The sequence below is a fragment of the Vombatus ursinus genome, unplaced genomic scaffold, assembly GCF_900497805.2.
Source record: "Vombatus ursinus unplaced genomic scaffold, bare-nosed wombat genome assembly UNPS02005659.1, whole genome shotgun sequence".
In the NCBI taxonomy this organism is placed as follows: Eukaryota; Metazoa; Chordata; class Mammalia; order Diprotodontia; family Vombatidae; genus Vombatus; species Vombatus ursinus.
In genome coordinates, this window is record NW_020945437.1 from 10,724,828 (window position 1) to 10,744,333 (window position 19,506).

The following is a 19,506-nucleotide window of genomic DNA, read 5'->3' on the forward strand; positions in this document are numbered from 1 at the left end:
CACCGAAGGACCTAGAGGGCCATATGTGGCCTGGAGGCCGCAGGTTCCCTACCAGTAACTATTCACATTTAAATAGTGCTTTAGGGTTTTTCCAAATACTTTCATCGCAATAATTTATGAAGTGGTAATGAAAATATTATGATCCATTTTTACATATAAGGACACTGAGAGTTGTCCATTATCATACCAGAAGTAAGTTCCTGAAACAAAAATCGAACACTTGTCCCCTGACCCTACATTCAGTGTTATACCATGCTACCAATAGACAAATTACTTAAGAAAGGAGTTAGATGAGTCACAATTTCTTGCTGTTACTGATGTTTTTAGGTAGTTCCCCAAATTGTACCTATCTTTCACTTCAGTATAAAAGAGCTCATATCTGTGTTCTGATCTGGTAAGGCTGGGTACAGGTTTTACAACTGAGATTTTACAGACGATGAAGCTCATTCTTGGGGAGTTTAAATGTCTTACCCCATGTCATGTAGTTAGCAAGTGTTAGCTAGAAGTGGAACCTAGGTCATCAGCTCCAAGTCCCACAATTCTGGATTCTAGGTAATTGTCTGTCTCTGTGTTACCAAGAATGGCAGAACCTCTTCCCCTAAATCAAAGGGGTGAAATGGACACTTAACAATCATGGTTTCACACTTAGAGAAACAGGCTACGTAAATGTATTGTCATGACTATTGGTTGTTCTCCTTTCTTCTCAAAGAGGACCAGAATGACATCACTGTGTAGGGCGCAAGGTAAAGGGTGTCTGACTATGGCTGACCAGACCAATAGGAGCTCAGAAGGCTTTAGCACAGATCAGGCACAAATAGTCCATATGAACATTTGGAGTGGAATAATGGGTGTTAAAAGAGATAAGAGGAACCACAATGCTAGATCAAAGTTTTATTTAGGGTTTTATTATTGACTTCTTAATGACTTTTATGAGGATATATGTATTCTCTACCATTTAAAATGCATTAAATTATACACCACATTAATGGTTAGCTTTTAAGTTAGATGGCAGGTTAATTGTCAACACTGATGTTTAATTTCGAGATTTGTGTCTTACTCAATTTGTGTAACTGGCAATGTTCCTAAATCCATCCTTGTTCTTCCGTCTGTATATCAGCCAAAGTTTCCACTTTTTGCCTCATCCTTTTATGCTTCGTGTTCATCTGAACTTGCTGGTTACCTTTAATTCATTTCCATTCACCATCCATTAATTTCCTACTTTAGGGAGGCATTGTGCTCTAGATGTTATAGTCAGACAAGCTGATTTGGAGGATTTCTTGACTGCTCTGCCCTCTCTATTCTATCTTTCACTCAACTGACAAATTAATCTTCCTAAAGCATCAGTGTGATCATATCAGCCACTGTTAAAACACCTTTAATGGGTCCCCATTGCTTTTTACTATAAAATGTGAACTCCTTAGACTGACATTTGAGGCAAAACAATCTAGCTCAACCTGCTTGTTCAGATTTCCTTTGTACTTCTCCCTTTAATGCACTCTACGTTACAAATGAAGAGGACTGTTAGCTGAATCTGATTTCAGTCCACCATCTCCCACCTCTGAGAATTCCTATAGACAGTCCTTGAGGCCTAGAACACACTGTCTCTTTCATCTTCATCACTTGAAACATTTTCCTTTCTTCAAACCCAAGTTGGCCAATTTCTCCTTTGCAGCTTTCTTTCCTCTCTCTCCCTCCCTCTCTCTTTCTCTTCCTCTCTGTCTGTCTGTTTCTTTGCTCTGTCTCATCTCTTTCTTTTTTCATTATTTTTTAACTTTATTAATTTGTTTCGATTAATCAACAATCACTTCCATAAGCTTTTGAGTTTTAAATTTTTCTCTCCCTCCTTCCCCACCTCCCTCCCCGAAAAGGCACACAATCTGGTATAGGCTATACATGTACATTCCTATTAAACATATTTTAACATGAGTGATGTTGTAAGTAAGAATTAGAACCAATAGGAGGAACCACCAGAAAGAGGAAACAAAACACAGCAGAAGAAAAAAATTAGCAAATAGTATGCTTCGATCTGCATTCAAACTCCATAGTTCTTTCTTTGGATGTGGATAGCATTTTCCATCACGAGGCCATTGGAGATGTCTTAGATCCTTGTATTGCTGAGAAGGGCTAAGTCTATCAATATTAGTCATTGCACAACATGACTGTTACTGTGTACAATGTTCTTCTGGTTCGGCTCACTTCACTCAGCATCAGACTATACAACACTTTCCAGTTTTTTCTGAAGTCTGCCTGCTCATCATTTCTCATCTCTTTCTTTTCCTATCTCCCTTCCTTCCTGTCTCCCTCCCTCCTTTCTTCTTCCCCCATCCCGTCCCCTTCCCCATCCCCCTCCCCCTTCCCCTTTCCCTCTCCCTCTCATTCTCACTCTCCTTCTCCTTCTCCCTCTTCTTCTTCTTTTTCTTCTTCCTCCTCCTCCTCCTCCTCCTCTTCTTCTTCTTCTTCTTCTTCTTCCTCCTCCTCCTCCTCCTCTTCTTCTTCTTCTTCTTCTTTTTCTTCTTCTTCTTCTTCTTCTTCTTCTCTCTCTCTCTCTCTCTCTCTCTCTCTCTCTCTCTCTCTCTCATAACAATCTGCCTTACATGGTACCAATTTTTGGCCCTGTCATGTCCATATCACTAGTACTGAGCATAATGACTTTATGTGATAAACACTTCATAAATATGTGTGAAATTGAATTCAATTTGGCAACTCTTGTTGTCGCAGATGATACAAAAAAAAAATCCTAGTATCCTGAGATTTTATTCTGTGATCTACAATTATATATAACATCATATTAGGAAGGCCCTATGCAAGATTTCAACTAGGCAGCTACTTGGAGCTAGTTTTTCATTTTTTAGGAAATAGTAGGTGGGGAGAATCATAACATTTGAAAGCATCCCTTTAACAATCTTCAGTCTGATAAGAGTGGTGGGAGGGACATCATTCATTCATTCATTTATTCATGCAGCAAGTGTTTATTAAGTACCTAGTATGTGAAAGACACACTGCTCTTTGTCAGTTATTTGAAGTTTGATCATGCTGAAGGGCTAGGCTTATTCTGTGAGGATCCACAATATAGAACTGGCATTAATGGTGGTAATTACATGGGGAGAGATTTCAGTTGAATAAAGGAAGTATTTTCCCATAAAGAAGAGTTGCCTCATCAATGGAATAGGCTTTCTCATACACTAAGTATTAAGTTCCCTTTCACTAGAAGTAATTAAGCAAGGTTGAATGACCATTTTGTTGGTATTTTATAAAGCGGATTCTTGCATCAGGCAGGGGGTTGGACCTGATCTCTCTTTCTAATCAATAAACCAATAAGCAATAAACAAGCACTTAGTATGTATCAGACACTGTACTAAGTACTGGGGATGCAAAGAAAGGCAAAGCCAGTCTCACCTTTAAGAGCTTATATTCTAATGGGTGAACCAACATATATAGAAATGGTATATACATGATACATACAAATAAGATGGAAGGCAAATTTTGAAGGGAAGGCTGTAGCTGTTGAGACCAGGAAAGGTCACCTGCAGGTGGTTGTTTTTCTGAGTCTTGAAAGAAGCCAAGAATCCTGAGAAGTGGAGGTGAAGTAGCATGTGCTACATGGGATAGCCAGTGCACATGTACAGAGATAAGAGACAGCTATGATTCTTTGTTTTCACTCTTATTATAGTTCTGTTATAGAAAGTGACTTGTTGTTTGTTGTTTAAAAAGCATTTTAAAAGTAAAAATCTTTTATGATTTTAAAAGACATAAAAAGAAATGTCAAGATTAACTTTTTAATTAGATGAGCTGATTAGAAGCTCTTTATTACAGCAGTTTCTCTTTGATTATCAAAAACAGGTCGATAATTTCTCTTCACTTAGTACTGACTGAAATGTTTTCTAAATGAAATTGTTGCTGACTAAAAGGGCATCAGAAAAGTACCAGCCGTGATCAAGGGGGCTGCTAGTTTTGACTTCTCTGTGTTTGGGAAATGTTGGCAGATTAGAAGTCTGTTGCTACAAGGGAGTAAGACCGTTACAATTCTGTTGATAACTTCTATCCCAGTCATAGTTCATCTTCAAACTTAACTGCGAAATTTCAACCCTGTGAAAAGGTTTTGGATTACAATAGTAATTTTCCTCTTCTGTAAAATGAAGGCAGAGAAGGCAGTAATTTTATCAGTCCTCTCTGCCTGAAGGCAACATTGTAGAATGGAATTGTGCTGACAGAGGAGCTTCAAATCCCAATTCCATTCCTTATGTTATCTGGCCCTGGACAAGACCTTTATCCTTGCTGGACAGCAGTTTCCTTGTATGTGAAACAAGGGAGTCACACAAAATGACTTTTGAGATCACTTCCAGAGCTAAAGTTACGACCTCAAAGGTTGATGTTAGTAAGCCCCATTCCTTGAATGTATTCCTTCTACATCTCTACCTATTGAAAATTTTCCATTTCTTTCGAAGGCCTTCAAAGAATTCTAGTACCTCCACAAAACTTTCCCTGAAAAGATTCATCCCTCTTCAGGTTATTTAAAAGCACCTTTTTTTTCTTATTCAAAACATACTATCCTGTAGCATATATATTTCCTATTGAGAGAAATGATTATTTCTTTCTCATATTAATAATCAATTATTGAATTAGGACCAGGATTTTTTCAGAAGCCTGTAGGTTGTTCAGTCTCTGAAGGACATTGCTGATAGTGAGATTGAATTAACTTTCTTCTCAATCTTGTTCAAACCCCGCCCATTGTGCTCTACCCAGGTATGAGTAGGGATAAATTCTTTGATTAGACTGCCCAACTTCTAGGCAATTTAGAAGTAAATGACTAATCGAAGTTACATTCTCCCAGCCCCTCATTAGAATGCGGCCACTTGTTAGAATATTGATTCTTCTCATTAATTGTTAACCAATCAGAGTTGATTGCCACCCTTAGGAACACCCACTCTTCCAAGGACATATAAACTGTGAGCCTACCGCCATGATTTGTCTTTGGCATTCGAGAATGTCACTGACCCATTTTATTAATAATATGCTAGCATTGTTAATAAAATGATTACCCAGAAACTATGTCTCTTGAACTTTTTAAATATCACAATATATTTATGTGCCTGTCATATCTCCATATCAAGGTGTAAAATGCTGGATGGCAGAGGCTTTTTCCTTGTCCTTTTGCTTCTTTGTTGCCTAGAAGTTATCCTAGAGCTTTGATCATGATAAGTCCTTAATAAATGTATATGAAATTGGATTTAAATCGTTGTTTCCTGTAGGACAGAGAACACTTCTTATGGTTTCCTATGTTTTGTGAGCTAATAGCAAAAATAAGGCAATAATTCACTTATGATCCCATGTAACACTTAAGGGTTTAAGGCACTTTACTCAACAATCCTGTAAGAAAAGTAGTGGAAGTGTTTTTACCCACATTAAACCAGTGAAAAAAAGTGAGACTATTATACTGGACACCTGGGAGATAGATATATGTACGAAAACATTCCATATACACACATCAGAGGAACTGAGTTCAAATACTAGTCTTAACCACTTACTAACTGTAACCTTGGGCAAGTCACCTAACTTGTATGGGCTTCTGTAAAATGAAGTGGTTAGACTAAATTACCTTAAAAGAAACTTCCATCTCTATATCTAGAATCCTATTAAATATATATTCCATGCTGCCTCTGTAAACATTTCTGACTAAGGTATTACATATTTCCTAAAGAGAATCAGTCAAGCACCACTGAAGTCAATGGTGTGTTAACACTCATGGGTGTGTAAACTCTTTAATAAAGATTTTTGTCATTCAGTCATTTCAGTCATGTCCAACTCTTCATGACACTGTTTGGAGTTTTCTTGGCAAAGATACAGGAGTAGTTTGCCATTTCTTTCTCCAGCTCATTTTACCAATGAGGAAACTGACGCAAACAGGGTTAAGTGACTTGCCCAGGTCACACAGATAGTAAATATCTGAGGCCAGATTTGAACTCAGAACTTCCTGACTCCAGGCCCAGAACTCTATCCACTGCACCACCTAGATGCTCTAAAATAAAAATAGATTAATTTTATTTGTCTGTTGCTTGCAAAGAGAAATATGCATGAGAAAGTTTGTTAAAGAACAGTAGGAAAATGTAACTATAGAAGAGGAAGAATAACAGGAGGAGAGAAAATAGACTTACATGAGTAAGTCAAGGAGGCTTTAAACTGGAGTGATATCATAAAAGAGGGAAATGCTCTTTTATTGCACAGGGGTATTAGAATACTAGATGAAATATCAGATGGACTGAATTTGAGTCCAAGTTCTGACTAAGTAAAGAGGCAAGATACTTTGATGCTTTGACTATATGGGCCTCAATTTCTTCATCTGTAAGATTGATGGACTAGTGGAAATCCAATGATTAATATTCTGTGGTTCTATTTCCTCTACTTGAGATTCTACTGGAATTTCTTACAGCACCAAGGCTTGATTGGGGCCAGGCAGAGTAGCTGGCTGCTTATGTGATTTTAATTCTTAAGAGTTTCTGGAAATGCCGCCCCAATCACAAAATACCTTTGCCATTGATGCCTGAATTTCCACCATTATTGCTCTGTTCCTTAGTTATACTTTACCCTCTCTTCAGACTCTTCTTTAATTCTATGACCATTCGACTTTTAATTTCCAATGGTTCCATGTCAATCACTTCATATGTCAATTTCTTACTGACAGAAAAAAAAATCATGGACAAGAGGTGAGGGATGGCAGTGAAGAAGGCATGATGGGGAGGGTCTGACTCTGAAGACAATCTTCTGTCATCCCAAATTGCCGAAAATCCTATCCCCAGTAAGTGGTAGAGGCAGAGGTGGAATCTAGATATTCAGATTACTAATGGACTGTTTGGATGAAGGAATAAAGTTGGGAGGCAGGAATTTAGCTATAAGTTTAAGGCAATGAGAGACCTAGAGGTGAAAAAGCATGTCACTTAGATGAAAAAAAAATGACTAATATGCCTGAAAAGAGTAAAAGGCTAGAAATGAATAGACTATTTTTAAAAGGTTTTTTTTTTCTTTTTTTTTCTGTTTCATGCCTAATGGAAAATTCAAGATCCACATTTTGTGCAAGCAAAGCTTGATGAGTGGTAGTCTGGAGCTCATACAGAGGGTACCAGGAAGGAGCAACTGCATGGGGTCCATGGAGAGGAGAAGGGCAGTAACAGTGACAGAAAGTGGCCTGTGGATGAGAGGAGGCCAGAGGAACATGATGAAGGAGAATAAATAGAAGCTAGTTGGATTTATTGAGAAAGACGATTCTCCAAGGCCAATAGCCTTTGGACATACACTGAAGAAATATTAAGTCAAATCAGAAACTACAGAATGTCTCTGCAAATTAGCACAGAGCAGGTTTTAAAATATCAATATACTTCAGCTCCCTCAGCTGAGGAGAGAGAGAAAATTGAAAATCTGAGGAGGATAACTTAACAACTTGCCTGTGCCAGCTTCTGAGACTCAGACACTGCCTGGCCATGCCTGTGTACTAGGTTGATTTCTGCCATCTCTGTGGAGGGAAACTGAATAACCTAAGTCAAGGCAGTATGGCATTGCTAGATAAAACAAGCGAGATTGTATATCTTAATAAGCTATCTGTAGGGGAGACATTATTTACATATATAAGTACATATGGATAGAGATAGGGGATAGGGTTAGACATATGATTTCATTAGTGTAGGGAATTCTCAGGTGAGGAAACTCACTCTACCTATGCAGGTCAGCACCTCCTCTGCAATATATAGAGAATAAATACAAATAGATACAAAGCAGTTTGAAGGAGGAGGCACCTTCAGGAAAGTAGAAGGTAGGCAGGCAGGACAATACAATATTCCTAAGATAATACATTCAAACCCCTTCAGTTACATTTTCCAAAATAGTTGCTAAATAGTGGTAAATGCCAACCTTCTGCCCCCCACCCCGACTCACTGAGGTTCATAGGAAAAAAGGCTTATGGATCTAGACTTGGGAAGGACCTCAAAAACAATCTAGTTCAACCCTTCATTTTGCAGGTGAGGAAATGGAGGCCCACATAGGTTAAGTAACTTGCCCAAGGTCACACAGGTTGCAGGCATCAGAAGCAGGATTGGAACCCAGATCCTCTGGCCCTATTGCCAATGCTCTTCCCACTGCACCTTGTGACCCTTCAGATTTTGGAAGACATTGTTATGATACCTCTGCCTCTCCTATCACCATATTTTCTGTTCTTCCCCATGCTAACCACTCCTAGTTCTTTTAACTGTTCTTCACATGATATGATTGTGAGTCCCTTTCATCAGCTTGGCTGTAGGAAAAAGACATTGTCTGGATCTAGCATGCTCAAAGTTAATCAAATGAGATATTATATGCAAAAGATTTTTCTTGGTTTCAGGTATATGAATCTATTGTTAGCAGAAGCACGAGAGGTAGTAGTGATACTGGTAGAGCTAGGTGTTGCAGGAAGAACTCAGGAAGGCTTGAGTTAAAATATGGCCCCACACATTTACTATCTGAGTAACCCTGGGAAAATCACTTAACCTTTGTCTGCCTCAGTTTCCTCACATGTAAAATGGGAAGAGCTATATTCCAAGGTTGTTAAGAGGATCAAACAAGATAATATTTGTAAAGAACCTTGCAGACATTGAAGTGCTATATAAATTCAAGTCATTTCCTAATTGATAAAGATCAAAGGATGTGAATAGGCAGTTTTCTGAAGAAAATTAGGGGAGAGAGGGAAGGAAAGAATTTGGAATTCAAAACCTAAAAAATAAAAGTAATTGAGAAAAAAATAAAATAATTTTTTTTGGGGAAAAACAAATATACATCCTTTTTTTCTCTGAAGAAAAATAGTGAGTCAATGGGCTTAACATTTTCAGAAATGCTTCCTGGGCAAATGCACAAATTAATACTGATCAGAAGATATAATGATTTATCCTTTTTTAAAGTCTATTGATTGTTCATATTTTACCAAGTGGATGGATGGAAGGAGCTGGGGATGTTAGCATGAAACACAAGATGTAGAGGGTATCTGGTCTATCTGATACTTTGCTTCCTTGTTCCCAAATCCATAATGGATCACCACAGTTTAAAAGAGGGTTTCTTTTTTTTTCCTTAATAGTATTTTATTATTTCAATTATATGTAAATATAGTTTTCAACATTCATTTTTGTAAAATTTTGAGTTCCAAATTTTTCTCCCTCTCTTCCCTCCTTCCTCCCTAAGACATTAAGCAATCTGATATAGGTTATACATGTACAATCATGTTAAACATATTTCCACCTTAGTCGTGTTGTAAAAGAAGAATCAGAACAAAAGGGAAAAACCACAAGAAAGAAAAAACAAACAAAAGAAAGTGAAACTAGTATGTGTCTGTCTGCATTCAGACTCCATAATTATTTCTCTTCACTCAGCATCAATTCATATAAGTCTAAAAGAGGGTTTCTTAATGTGTGTGTGTGTGTGTGTGTGTGTGTGGTGTGTGTGTGTGTGTGTGTGTGTGTGTGTGGTGTGTGTGTGTGTGTGTTTGTGTGTGTGTGTGATACACCCCTTTGACAGTCTGGTGAAGTCTATGGACCCCTTCTCAGTGTTTTTAAATACATAAAATAATACTCATAAAATTACAAAGGAAAACAGTTGCATTGAAATGGAGTGATCAAATTATTTTTAAAAATCAAGCTCATGGATCCCAGGTAAAGAACATTAGTAGTGTCAAGGTAAAGTTCCTCATAGATGCATTAAACACTTTTCCTTATCTAGCCCTACTTTCTCTCTCATACTCACCTATACTTCAGTGCTGTTGGACCTGTCTCTTCACTGGTAAATGAACATGCTTTTGGATATTAGCTCATAATATCTTCTGCTTACCAAGACCTCTCTATTCTTTTTTTTCCTATTTTTTTCAAGGTTCATCTTAATTTTTGAAGCATGAACTTACAAGTGTTAAAAGCAAAGAGTCTTGGATTTAGAGTTATGGAACTTCTGTTTAAATTCCAGCTCTGCTATTTTTTTTACCTACACCACACTGATTGTCTTATCCCTTTTCTGGGCCTCGGTTTTCTCATCTCTTAAATGAGGGATTATCTCATTATTTCTTCTCTGGTTTTCTGGCCTTAGCCTTTCTTGCAACAGGTTATCTTGGCCCAAAACATACTTCCTCTTCCTACCTACACTGCTTTCTAGAATCTTCCATGTCTGCCTCCTTCCATGCTGGAAATTTCCTTGTCTCTGGACAGGCTTTTCATTATTGACTCCCTGACTGTGATACTAGAAGGGGGACTCCAACCATATTGTTGCCCAGCACGTATATATATAAAAGCACTGGGAATAAACTATATAGCACGGCTAAGTGGTACACTGGATAGATTTTTGGGCCTGGAGTCAGGAAGACTTATCTAGGGGCAGCTAGGTGGTGCAGTGGATAGAGATCTGGCCTTGGAGTCAGGAGGACTTGAGTTCAAATCCAGCCTCAGACACTTCACACTTACTAGCTGTGTGACCTTGGGCAAGTCACTTAACCCCAATTGCGTCACCCCCCCCCAAAAAAGGAGACTCATCTTTGTGAGTTCAAATTCAGCCTTAGACACTTACTAGCTATATGATCCTAGGCAAGTCACTTAACCCTTTCTATTTCCTCATCTGTAAAATTAGCTGGAGAAGGAAATGGGAAACCATTCTAGTACTTTTGCCAAGAAAACCCCAAAAGGGGGAGTGAAGAGTCAGATATGACTGAAAAATGACTAAACAATATAATATAATAGATTGTATCCCTGAACTGTCCTGAAGGGCAAAACTAGGCATACACAAACCAAACAAGAAGAGTTATTCTTATTCTGGGTGCCAGGTATATGTAAATATAGTTTTCAACATTCATTTTTGTAAAATTTTGAGTTCCAAATTTTTCACAAGGTCATCAATTCCCTTCCTCTTCTTGCAATAGCCAGAAGATCATGCCACTCACGTCCAACTTTCCCATCTACTTGCAGAGTCATAAATGAATCCTTTTCTCTCTAGAAATCTGGCAATATACTTGACCCTCCGTGACAATATTCCAGATGTATTCTTACCTCTTTTTCCTTTGCCCCTTTCCTCATACCCTTAGGTCTCTAAGTCAAAAGCTTTCCATTTTGTTAGTCATACTGTTTTTTTACATATCATTTTCTCCCTTAGGTGAACTCCTAGAAAGAAGGAACAATGTTTTTGTTTTTATTTGTATGTCTAGTGTTTGGCATGTAATAGTTTATTAATAAGTGCTTCCTGACTGAGTTACAATGTACCTGATAAAGACCTATTGCTTTCAGCATCATTGGTCAAGTCTGCTTCTTCTAAGGCTCCGAAAACAGGTGCAGAAGAGTGGGAGGAAGAGATTGGATTAGATGATTGCTAAGGTTCCTTTGTCTCCAAATCCTACCATTTACCTGAAAGGCAGATTTCAACTCAATAGAATAATCTTTCCAGTAATTGGAACTTTTCAATAATGTAGCCAATTACTTCCATAGGCCTTACATTCCCTTTCCCTGAAGGTCTTTGGGTAATGTTGGGATAACCATTTGTCAAACATTGCAGAAAGGATTTATGCATGAGGGAAAAGGTTTTAATAGATAACATCTAAGATCTGTTGCAGCCCTCAAATCTGACCTTTTATGGCTCTGGGTTCATTGTTTTAGATATTAAGTATGCAAGGACTGTTTTTCTACCATGGATGCTTTTTGGCTATTCACAATTTTTTGTATAACTCCTGGGAAAATGTACAGCATAGAACACGAGAAACCAAATTGACCTGAGCCTGTAACATAAGACACCAACTGTATTTTACACTCACTGAAGCTTTTAACTAGTCTTTGGGGAGAGTCACAAATAAATTGAGCTGGAGCAGATAGCCCAGTAATAATAAGGGCAACAGCAATTAAAGTATCCATCAGAGAGAGTGCCTGAAAGAAAGTGCAGAAAACATCACTTCCAGATCTTATAACAAAATGTCAAGAGACCCAACACGTGATTATGTAACCACATTCTATGTGTGTAGCTGTCTCATCAGGTTGTTACAACAGCATTAACAGTAATAAACTATATAAATATAAATTGTTGTTATCATTTGTGCTTTTGTATATTTTATCTATGTGTATACAAGCATGTATATGCATGGGCATTTGCAGTGTGACATGGCTGCCCCCAAAAGCTAATTCAGTCCTAGGAAGCATTCAGAGAAATAGTATACAGAACGAGGCAGATGATCTCCCTGTGTATTATTCACCTGTCAGAACACATCCAGAACATTGTACTCAGTTTCCCTTCTTAGGAGATATACTAACAAACTGGAACTTGCCCAGAAGAAGAAAATGAGAATTTTGATGGGTCTAAATCATAGCACAGGAGAAGGAGTAGAAGGAAGTGGAGTGAGAAAGGACATGATCATTTTCTTTGTAAACTTGCAGGCCTGTAATAGAAGAATTGGATTTTTCTTTGTAACTGTAAACATACTTAGAACCATTGAATATAAGTTAAAGAAAGGCAAATTTAGGCTCAACATAAGGAAAAACTTTCAACCCGTTAAAGCTGTATGAAAGTATAATGGGTTATCTCATGAGAGAGTAAGTTTCTTGTCACTGAATGAATCGTTCCACAAATAAAATATTGTAAAGGATACTCCTGAATCAAGTAGAGACTGAATTAAATAACCTAGTTGGTAGTGAAAAGTGAATTGAATTTGGAATCTTAGGGGCATAGAGTGTTACCTCTTGAAAAACAAAATAGAGATGATCTAGTCCACCCACCCCCACAATTTTACAGAAGAGTAAATAAAAGGAAAATGATTTGGTCAAGGTCACATGGGTAGTAGTAGACCTGAAATTCCAACCCAAGTTCTCTGACTCTTTACCTGACACTCAAGGAACCCTAGTGTATGCCATAGTGTTCTACCACTTACTAGATGTGTAACCTTGAACAAATCCCTTAACTCTTTGAGCCTTAATTTCATTATCTGTAGAATGAGATTACTACTGTCCCTCCCCTACTCACAGCTTTGTTTTAGAGAAAGTACTTTGTGGATAGGAAGTATTAAACAAATGTGACCTACTACTATAGCTGCGCAGCAAGGTGGCCCAGTGGATTGAGTGACATGCCTAGAGTCAGGAAGACTCATCCAAGTGAGTTCAAATCTGGCCTCAGAAAGTTACTAGCTCTGTGACCCTGGGCAAGTCACCTAACCCTGTTTGCCTCAGTTTCCTCATCTGTCAAATGTGCTGGAGAAGGAAAGGACAAACCACTACAGTATCTTTGCCAAGAAAACTTCAAATGGGGTCAACCAGAGTTGGAGGTGACTGAAACAAATGAACACATACCCAGTCTCTCTGTGTAAAACCCTTGAACACACTCTAATACATGTCTATATACTGTGCAAGTATGTGTGGGTGTCTTTGTTTCATCATAAAATTCTGCTCACTGTCCCCAAGTTCCTCAATGTCTTCTCTTATGACTTGCTATCCAAATCTTTGGCTAGAAAAATTTCTCACATCTCTCCTCCTACTACCCCTTCTCCCCCACACACTTATGGTATGTGCAGTATTGACAGACCAGCATGCAGACGGCTGGAACATAGATGGCCTTGCTTTTCACAAGTGTGGGAATGAAAATCCTTCCCAATGACAACATCTGTCTCATGCCCAGTTATCCCCTGAAAGAAATGCTCTGATTAACTTTTTCAGTCCTAAGATAGCAGTTTGTGTAGCAGATCTAATTAAGAAGTTTATGTAACAGATCTGCAGTCCCTTTTTTTTCCCCTTTCGACTGGGTTGTTTGAGCTCAGTTAGAGTGGTACCAGCCTTCACCATGGACCGGCCAAATGCTTCCCATGCTGTGGATTATCAGTATTTGTGGGATACTATTGCTTCCTTAAAAAAATGTGAGCAAGCTATGCAACATGCATTTATACCGGTAAGGAAAATAAGACTTCTTTAAACTCCTTCTAATATTTTTTTTCTTTGCTTTGAAATCTAGTCTTTCTTTTGCTTTTGAAATCTAGGAAAGTGGTCAGTGTTTCATATATCTAAGGATAGGACAGATCTTTGGGGTGTTTGTTTTGGGAAAGGGTTCTAACTTTGATTCAGGAAGGATTTTAATTCTAGCATTTTTCAGTGCATCTCTCAGGGATGAAGAGTTAATAGTGATATCAGGAAAAGCCAGAGCTGAGTGATTTAGATAATAGACCTTTTGCAAATTCAGTGGCCCTTTTGGAGGAAAGTTGTTCCGATATGGATCTAAAGCAAGTATCTGTGATTGAAGGTGCTCATGCCAGATCTATGGAATTCACTTTAATAGACAACCTCTCAGTGTGAATCCAAAAGTTGAATAAACTTAATGATATCTTCCCCAGGTCACACATGGCACAAAGTTGGGGACCTAGAGGAAGATACACAAGTTATCAGTAAGAGTTCTATTCTTTACCAATCTAAGATAAATCACTGAAGTTGCTGCTCCATTCATTTTGTCTCTGACTTTCTACAATATCTCCCCAGTTTGTTTCTCTTTTGGGGTACAAAGTAATGACCATGCCGTGATGTCTATAATCTTGTATAGGGAAACATGGTCTTATGTGCGTGTATAATCCACTTAAAGGAGCAAATCATTATTTCTTTTATCAGGCTTTTATTTTCTGGGTGTGTTTAGAAGACTTCACTCTGGAATAGTCAGGGTGATTGCATTTTGATAAGGGAGATAAGGTGATTGGAGAAGAGCTTATTAATTGCTTTAATCAGCCTGCTCTGTAACTCATGTTAAAGACACTATAATTGAGATAGTCTAATAGGAAGGGGAAACTTTATTTTTTAAAAAAATCCCTAGGAAGAGCTATTTTATCACTAAAACAGCCATTACTTTAGACACCGAAACCCAGGAGAGTCACTTTTGTCAGAAGTTGAAAGAAATCAGCTTTGAAGCTCTCATTTTTTTGATGCTTGCTGCTGGAAGCCATGGCGCTTTCCTCTGCGATTTGGGAACCACCTCAATGTATCAAAGACGGCTGTGAGGGTTGAAGTTCTTCTAATTGATTCCTGAGTTTTCTAGCTGGATCTCTGTAAATCAACTTTGATAGCTGCAAGCTGAAAAGCTGTATGATGTTTCCACCATCGCTTGCAAAAAAAAAAAAAAGTTAACTGTGAGACAGAAGCTCTCATGATCATATTCAGTAGTAATAGTGCCATTAGGAGCTGGAGAATATGCTTACTCTCAGTCTTTTCCTGTCGCATGTACCCTTGTTAACTTACTGTCGTTAGCTTCATGCCAGATCCTTTATTACCTGATACTTTGGAGTAGAAGGGGGGATGGGTATGAAGCACCCCCCCATGCTATGATCACATGCAATCCTTGTTTCTCTTAGTCATAACCATTGTTGTTACCTTCCTATATTTGTAGAACCCCTGCATGACCCATACAGAATTACTTGCATCCCAAACTTGAGAGAGGTGACTGAAGTGATCCTGGTTAAAATGGCACCCCTTCTCAGAGAGAAGCGCCTTGGCACCTTCGCCCTAACAGAAGGTATTCTGAGTCGCTTCCTCTTCCCACTCCTATAACTGCACACTGTGTCAGTCTCCTACATCTTTTTTTATTCCAGATCTTTTCATTACAAGATTAAAGCAGTACGAGGAAGCTGCATAGGATATATGGAATAGTACTGGCCTGGGAATCTGAAAACCTGAATTCTCATTCTCTGCTCTGCCTTTAATGATCTTGAGAAAGGCATGTTAAGATCATAGGTCCTGTAGTTGACAAAGACCTTAGAATTCATCATGTGTCCCTGAATTCCTTTTATAAATGTTAAAATTGAAGTCCAAATTTACCTCTCTAGGTTTCAATTTCCCTAAATTTAACGTGACAAAGTTGGACTGTGTCAAGGGTTCTTAGCTCAGGATCCCCAGAACAGAATTTGATAGATTTTAGGGGGTCAATGAACTTGGATGAAGGGGAAAATAATTACAACTAATATCTAAGTGAAATTAAGCATTTCTTTCAGTTATTTAAAATTGTGTTTAAAGGAAGGGAATCCATATAATATCTAACTAAAATTTAGCATTCCATTCACTTATTTAAAAACATTATTCTGAGAAGAGGTCAATAGGCTTCACCGGACTTCCAAAGGGATCCATGAAATATACAAAAGGGATTAGGGACCTCTGGAATAGATAATCATTATGGGCCTTTCCAGGATGAACATTCAGTGGTTCTTTATAAGAATTTGTTATCTTCTTATATGGGCTGTATTTTGTATAACTTATTGTATTTTTAATCACCCCGTTTTTAGATGAATTCTTTTTCTTTGAGCCCTAATTCATCTTTCAAGATATATACTTTTGATTGCTAATTCTCTGTTCTGTTTGTTCCCTGAAAAGCCCTGCTTTAGAGAATTTTTGCCATATATTTGAGGCACATTCTGACCTACTTGTGTCTTTGACAGCTCATAGTGCATTAATGACTCTCATAAAACATATTCTGCCATGTCGTGTTGGCTATATCAAGGAAAAGGAGAGGACAGATAGGGACACAGTTAAGGATCTCTTCAGTGAATTGTTTCCCTGTTACATGACAAATTATCTTGGTCATATACATTCATGCAATTTTCCTACTAAATTATGATCACCAAATAAAAGAAGCAGTCTGATAACAGCAGATGACCTTCTTAGGGACTTTTAGACTCTTGGGCATGTACAAGAGTGCTTATACGCCCCCCTCCCTGCCAATGCACATACAGTATGCAAATAATCATAAATGCTTTTTACAGAGGCTCTGCTGTCCTGTAGACTGATAATCCTGAGGTCATATTGAATCTCACATCATGAATCTCCCACCTCAGTCAGACATATACCTCAGTAATATGAAGCTATAAGCTATTGCCACCGCCTGTCACGTAGATGGTACACTTTACAAAAATATCCTCAATGATGAACAAATAGGAAAAAAAATAAAGTGGGCCAGTATGACCTTTAAAAAGGTCACACTGAAGGGAGAGGGTCCTGACACAGAATCAATTCCAATCTTACCTAAAACTGAACCATGGCAGCAAACAATCTTCATTGTCTTTGTGAGCTGTTGGCCTTGCCAGAGAGGAGTGGTTTGCCTTGTAGTTTAGTGAGTCTCCCTTCTCTGGAGGTCTTTAAGAAACAGCTGGAATTTCTACACAGGAATGGTTTAGAGAGATGGTCCTTTGAACCCTGAACGTTCTTTACATCTAACACTCTATGAAGTTTCATCTGCCTGACATGGTCAATAAATGAATCAACAAACATTTATTAATCAATTATTGTCTACCCAGCAGGGCCAGTTAGGTGGTACAGTGGACAGAGTGCTGGGCCTGGAGTCAGGGATATTTATCTTCTTGAGTTCAAATCCAGCCTCAGATACTTTACTAACTGTGTGACCCTGAGCAAGTCACCTAACCCTGTTTTCCTCAGTGTCCTCATTGGCAAAATGAGCTGGAGAAGGAAATGACAAACCACTCCAGTATCTTTGCCAAGAAAATCCCAAATCAGGTCACAAATGGTTGGACACAACTGAAAAAAATGACCAAACAATAAATGTACCCAAATTGTGCTGATCACATGCAGATATAGAGTTGGAAAGAACCTTAAAGGTCATTTTTGCCAATCCCATAATTTTGTAGGTGAAGAACTGTCCACACACTTTAATTGACTTGTTCATGATCACATCAGTAGAAAGTGGATACTGAAGCTGGGCCCCTGACTTCAGCCCCAGCTACTAAGTAGGAAGAGTGACCAAGGAGAAGGACTAGAAGAAGTATTTGAAATGGTGCCCACTGTGTGGGTAGTAAATGCTTCAACAGTGTATGACATGAGAATCCTTATGCAGAAGCCTTAGATGAACAAAAGGCCAAGGTGGTGACCAGCAGGGCTATCTTTCCTTGCCCTCTTCCCCTCTTCCCCCCACCCATGTACTCATGCAGGCTGTACCCCAAGTCTGAAATGCACTCCTTTTTATGTCTCCCTGCTGACATTCCTGTCTTCTTTCTTCATGCAGTTCAGGTGCCACCACCATGAAGCCTCCCCTGATTTCCCCACTTTCAGTAATTCCATCTCACTTATCTTATGGATCACACTTTTGTGCTTTGTATAGTCTATCTTATGTTATATGTATTTGTCTAGGTCTTATTTGAGGAAAGAGATTATGCTAATTTTATCTTCTATCCCAGTGCCTAGCACAATGTATTACACATCGAATTTAATAAATTCTTTTAAACTGAATCTCTTTCAAAGAATATTTATTAAGTGCCCATTGTGTGCATAGCACTGTGTTGGGGGAGATACAAAGTGTTCACAGGAAGAGGACTCCTTTGTGACTGATCCTCAATTTAGGGGATCTGAGTAGTTTTAGTGAGTAGTGTAAAAAATGATAGAGAATAATAGAGAAAGAATAAATAAAGAAAAAAAAGAGAAACAGAAACAGAAAAGATCATAAGATCGCAGATCTAGATCTTGAAGGGAACCTAGAGGTCTTCCAGGCCAACCCCCTTATTTTACAGATGAGGAACTGAGGCACAGAGGTTAAGTGACTTCTGAAAAGTCATACAGATAGTAATCTACATAGGTAGCATTTGAACAACAGTGCCATTTAGTACAATCATCTGATTTAATAAATGAGGAAACTGAGGCCTAAGGAAGTTAAGTGACTTTCCCAAGGCCAAATAAATAGCTATTAGAGGTTGAATTTAGAACAGGGTAATCTCACTCCAGAGCCAATGCTTTTTCTAGGATGTCATTTCCCCAATGTATTTAGGCCCTTCGAATGCTACAGTGAATTCTGAAAAGGAGAAGGGCGTTTTATGGTAATGGGATCCCTGCTTGAGTGTGGCTGTCCCTGGAGAGTATTGTCAGGATTTAGCATGAGCTTAACAGTCAAGTCTATAGCTAGGGAAGTGTTAAAAGAGCTTCACCACTGGGCAGTTGGTTTAGACGATGCCAAATCGAGCACAAAACTCTCAGTCCTTCAGCAGCATTAGAAAGGGAGCTTCATACCTAGTTTGTCAAGAATACTAAGTAACACACACACAAAAAAAAAAAAGCAAAAAAAATGGAAAGCCGCCAGGTGAGCTCACACATGCCCACCTCCCACCGGGGCCATTTGCCAATGTCTTAGTCTAGTTCTTCAGCTGAGAGTGTTTTTGTGTCATTTGCCTCAGTGCAGATTGTGCTACTTGCAGAAATTTTCGCATAAAAATCCTACTGAGAATTCTTCCCAAAGCCCTCAATATGCCAGAACTCACTCATGGGCTGACTGGAAAGAATAAGAGGAGCAGTGTGGGATAGTAGAAAGAGCACTGGATTCAGGGGTCCATGGACCCAGAACTGGAATCCTGTCCATCACTGTCTAGCTGCATAGAAAAGAGGAAGCTAGTGGTATCTAGATGAATTATTGGGTGAAGGTTTGATTTGGGGTCAGGAATATCCAAGTACAAATCAGGCTCAGATACCTACTTGTTGTGTGACCCTGGATGAATGAACCTATCTCAGTTTTGTCATCTGTAAAATG

The 19,506-nt window shown here is 38.6% G+C and overlaps 1 protein-coding gene across 3 annotated transcripts in view; it reads left to right on the forward strand.

Annotated features, from left to right (window-relative positions):
* Nucleotides 1–19,506, forward strand: part of DLG2 (discs large MAGUK scaffold protein 2) — a 1,559,742-nt gene that overhangs the window by 542,454 nt on the left and 997,782 nt on the right. The window contains exon 1 of one of the 3 annotated variants that reach the window (XM_027848245.1): nucleotides 13,798–13,902. The exons of the other annotated variants lie outside the window; for them this stretch is intronic. Within the exon in view, the coding sequence (XP_027704046.1) occupies nucleotides 13,798–13,902 (105 nt within the window). Of the gene's footprint in view, nucleotides 1–13,797; nucleotides 13,903–19,506 lie in introns of those variants that run through there. 3 annotated transcript variants of the gene reach the window in all.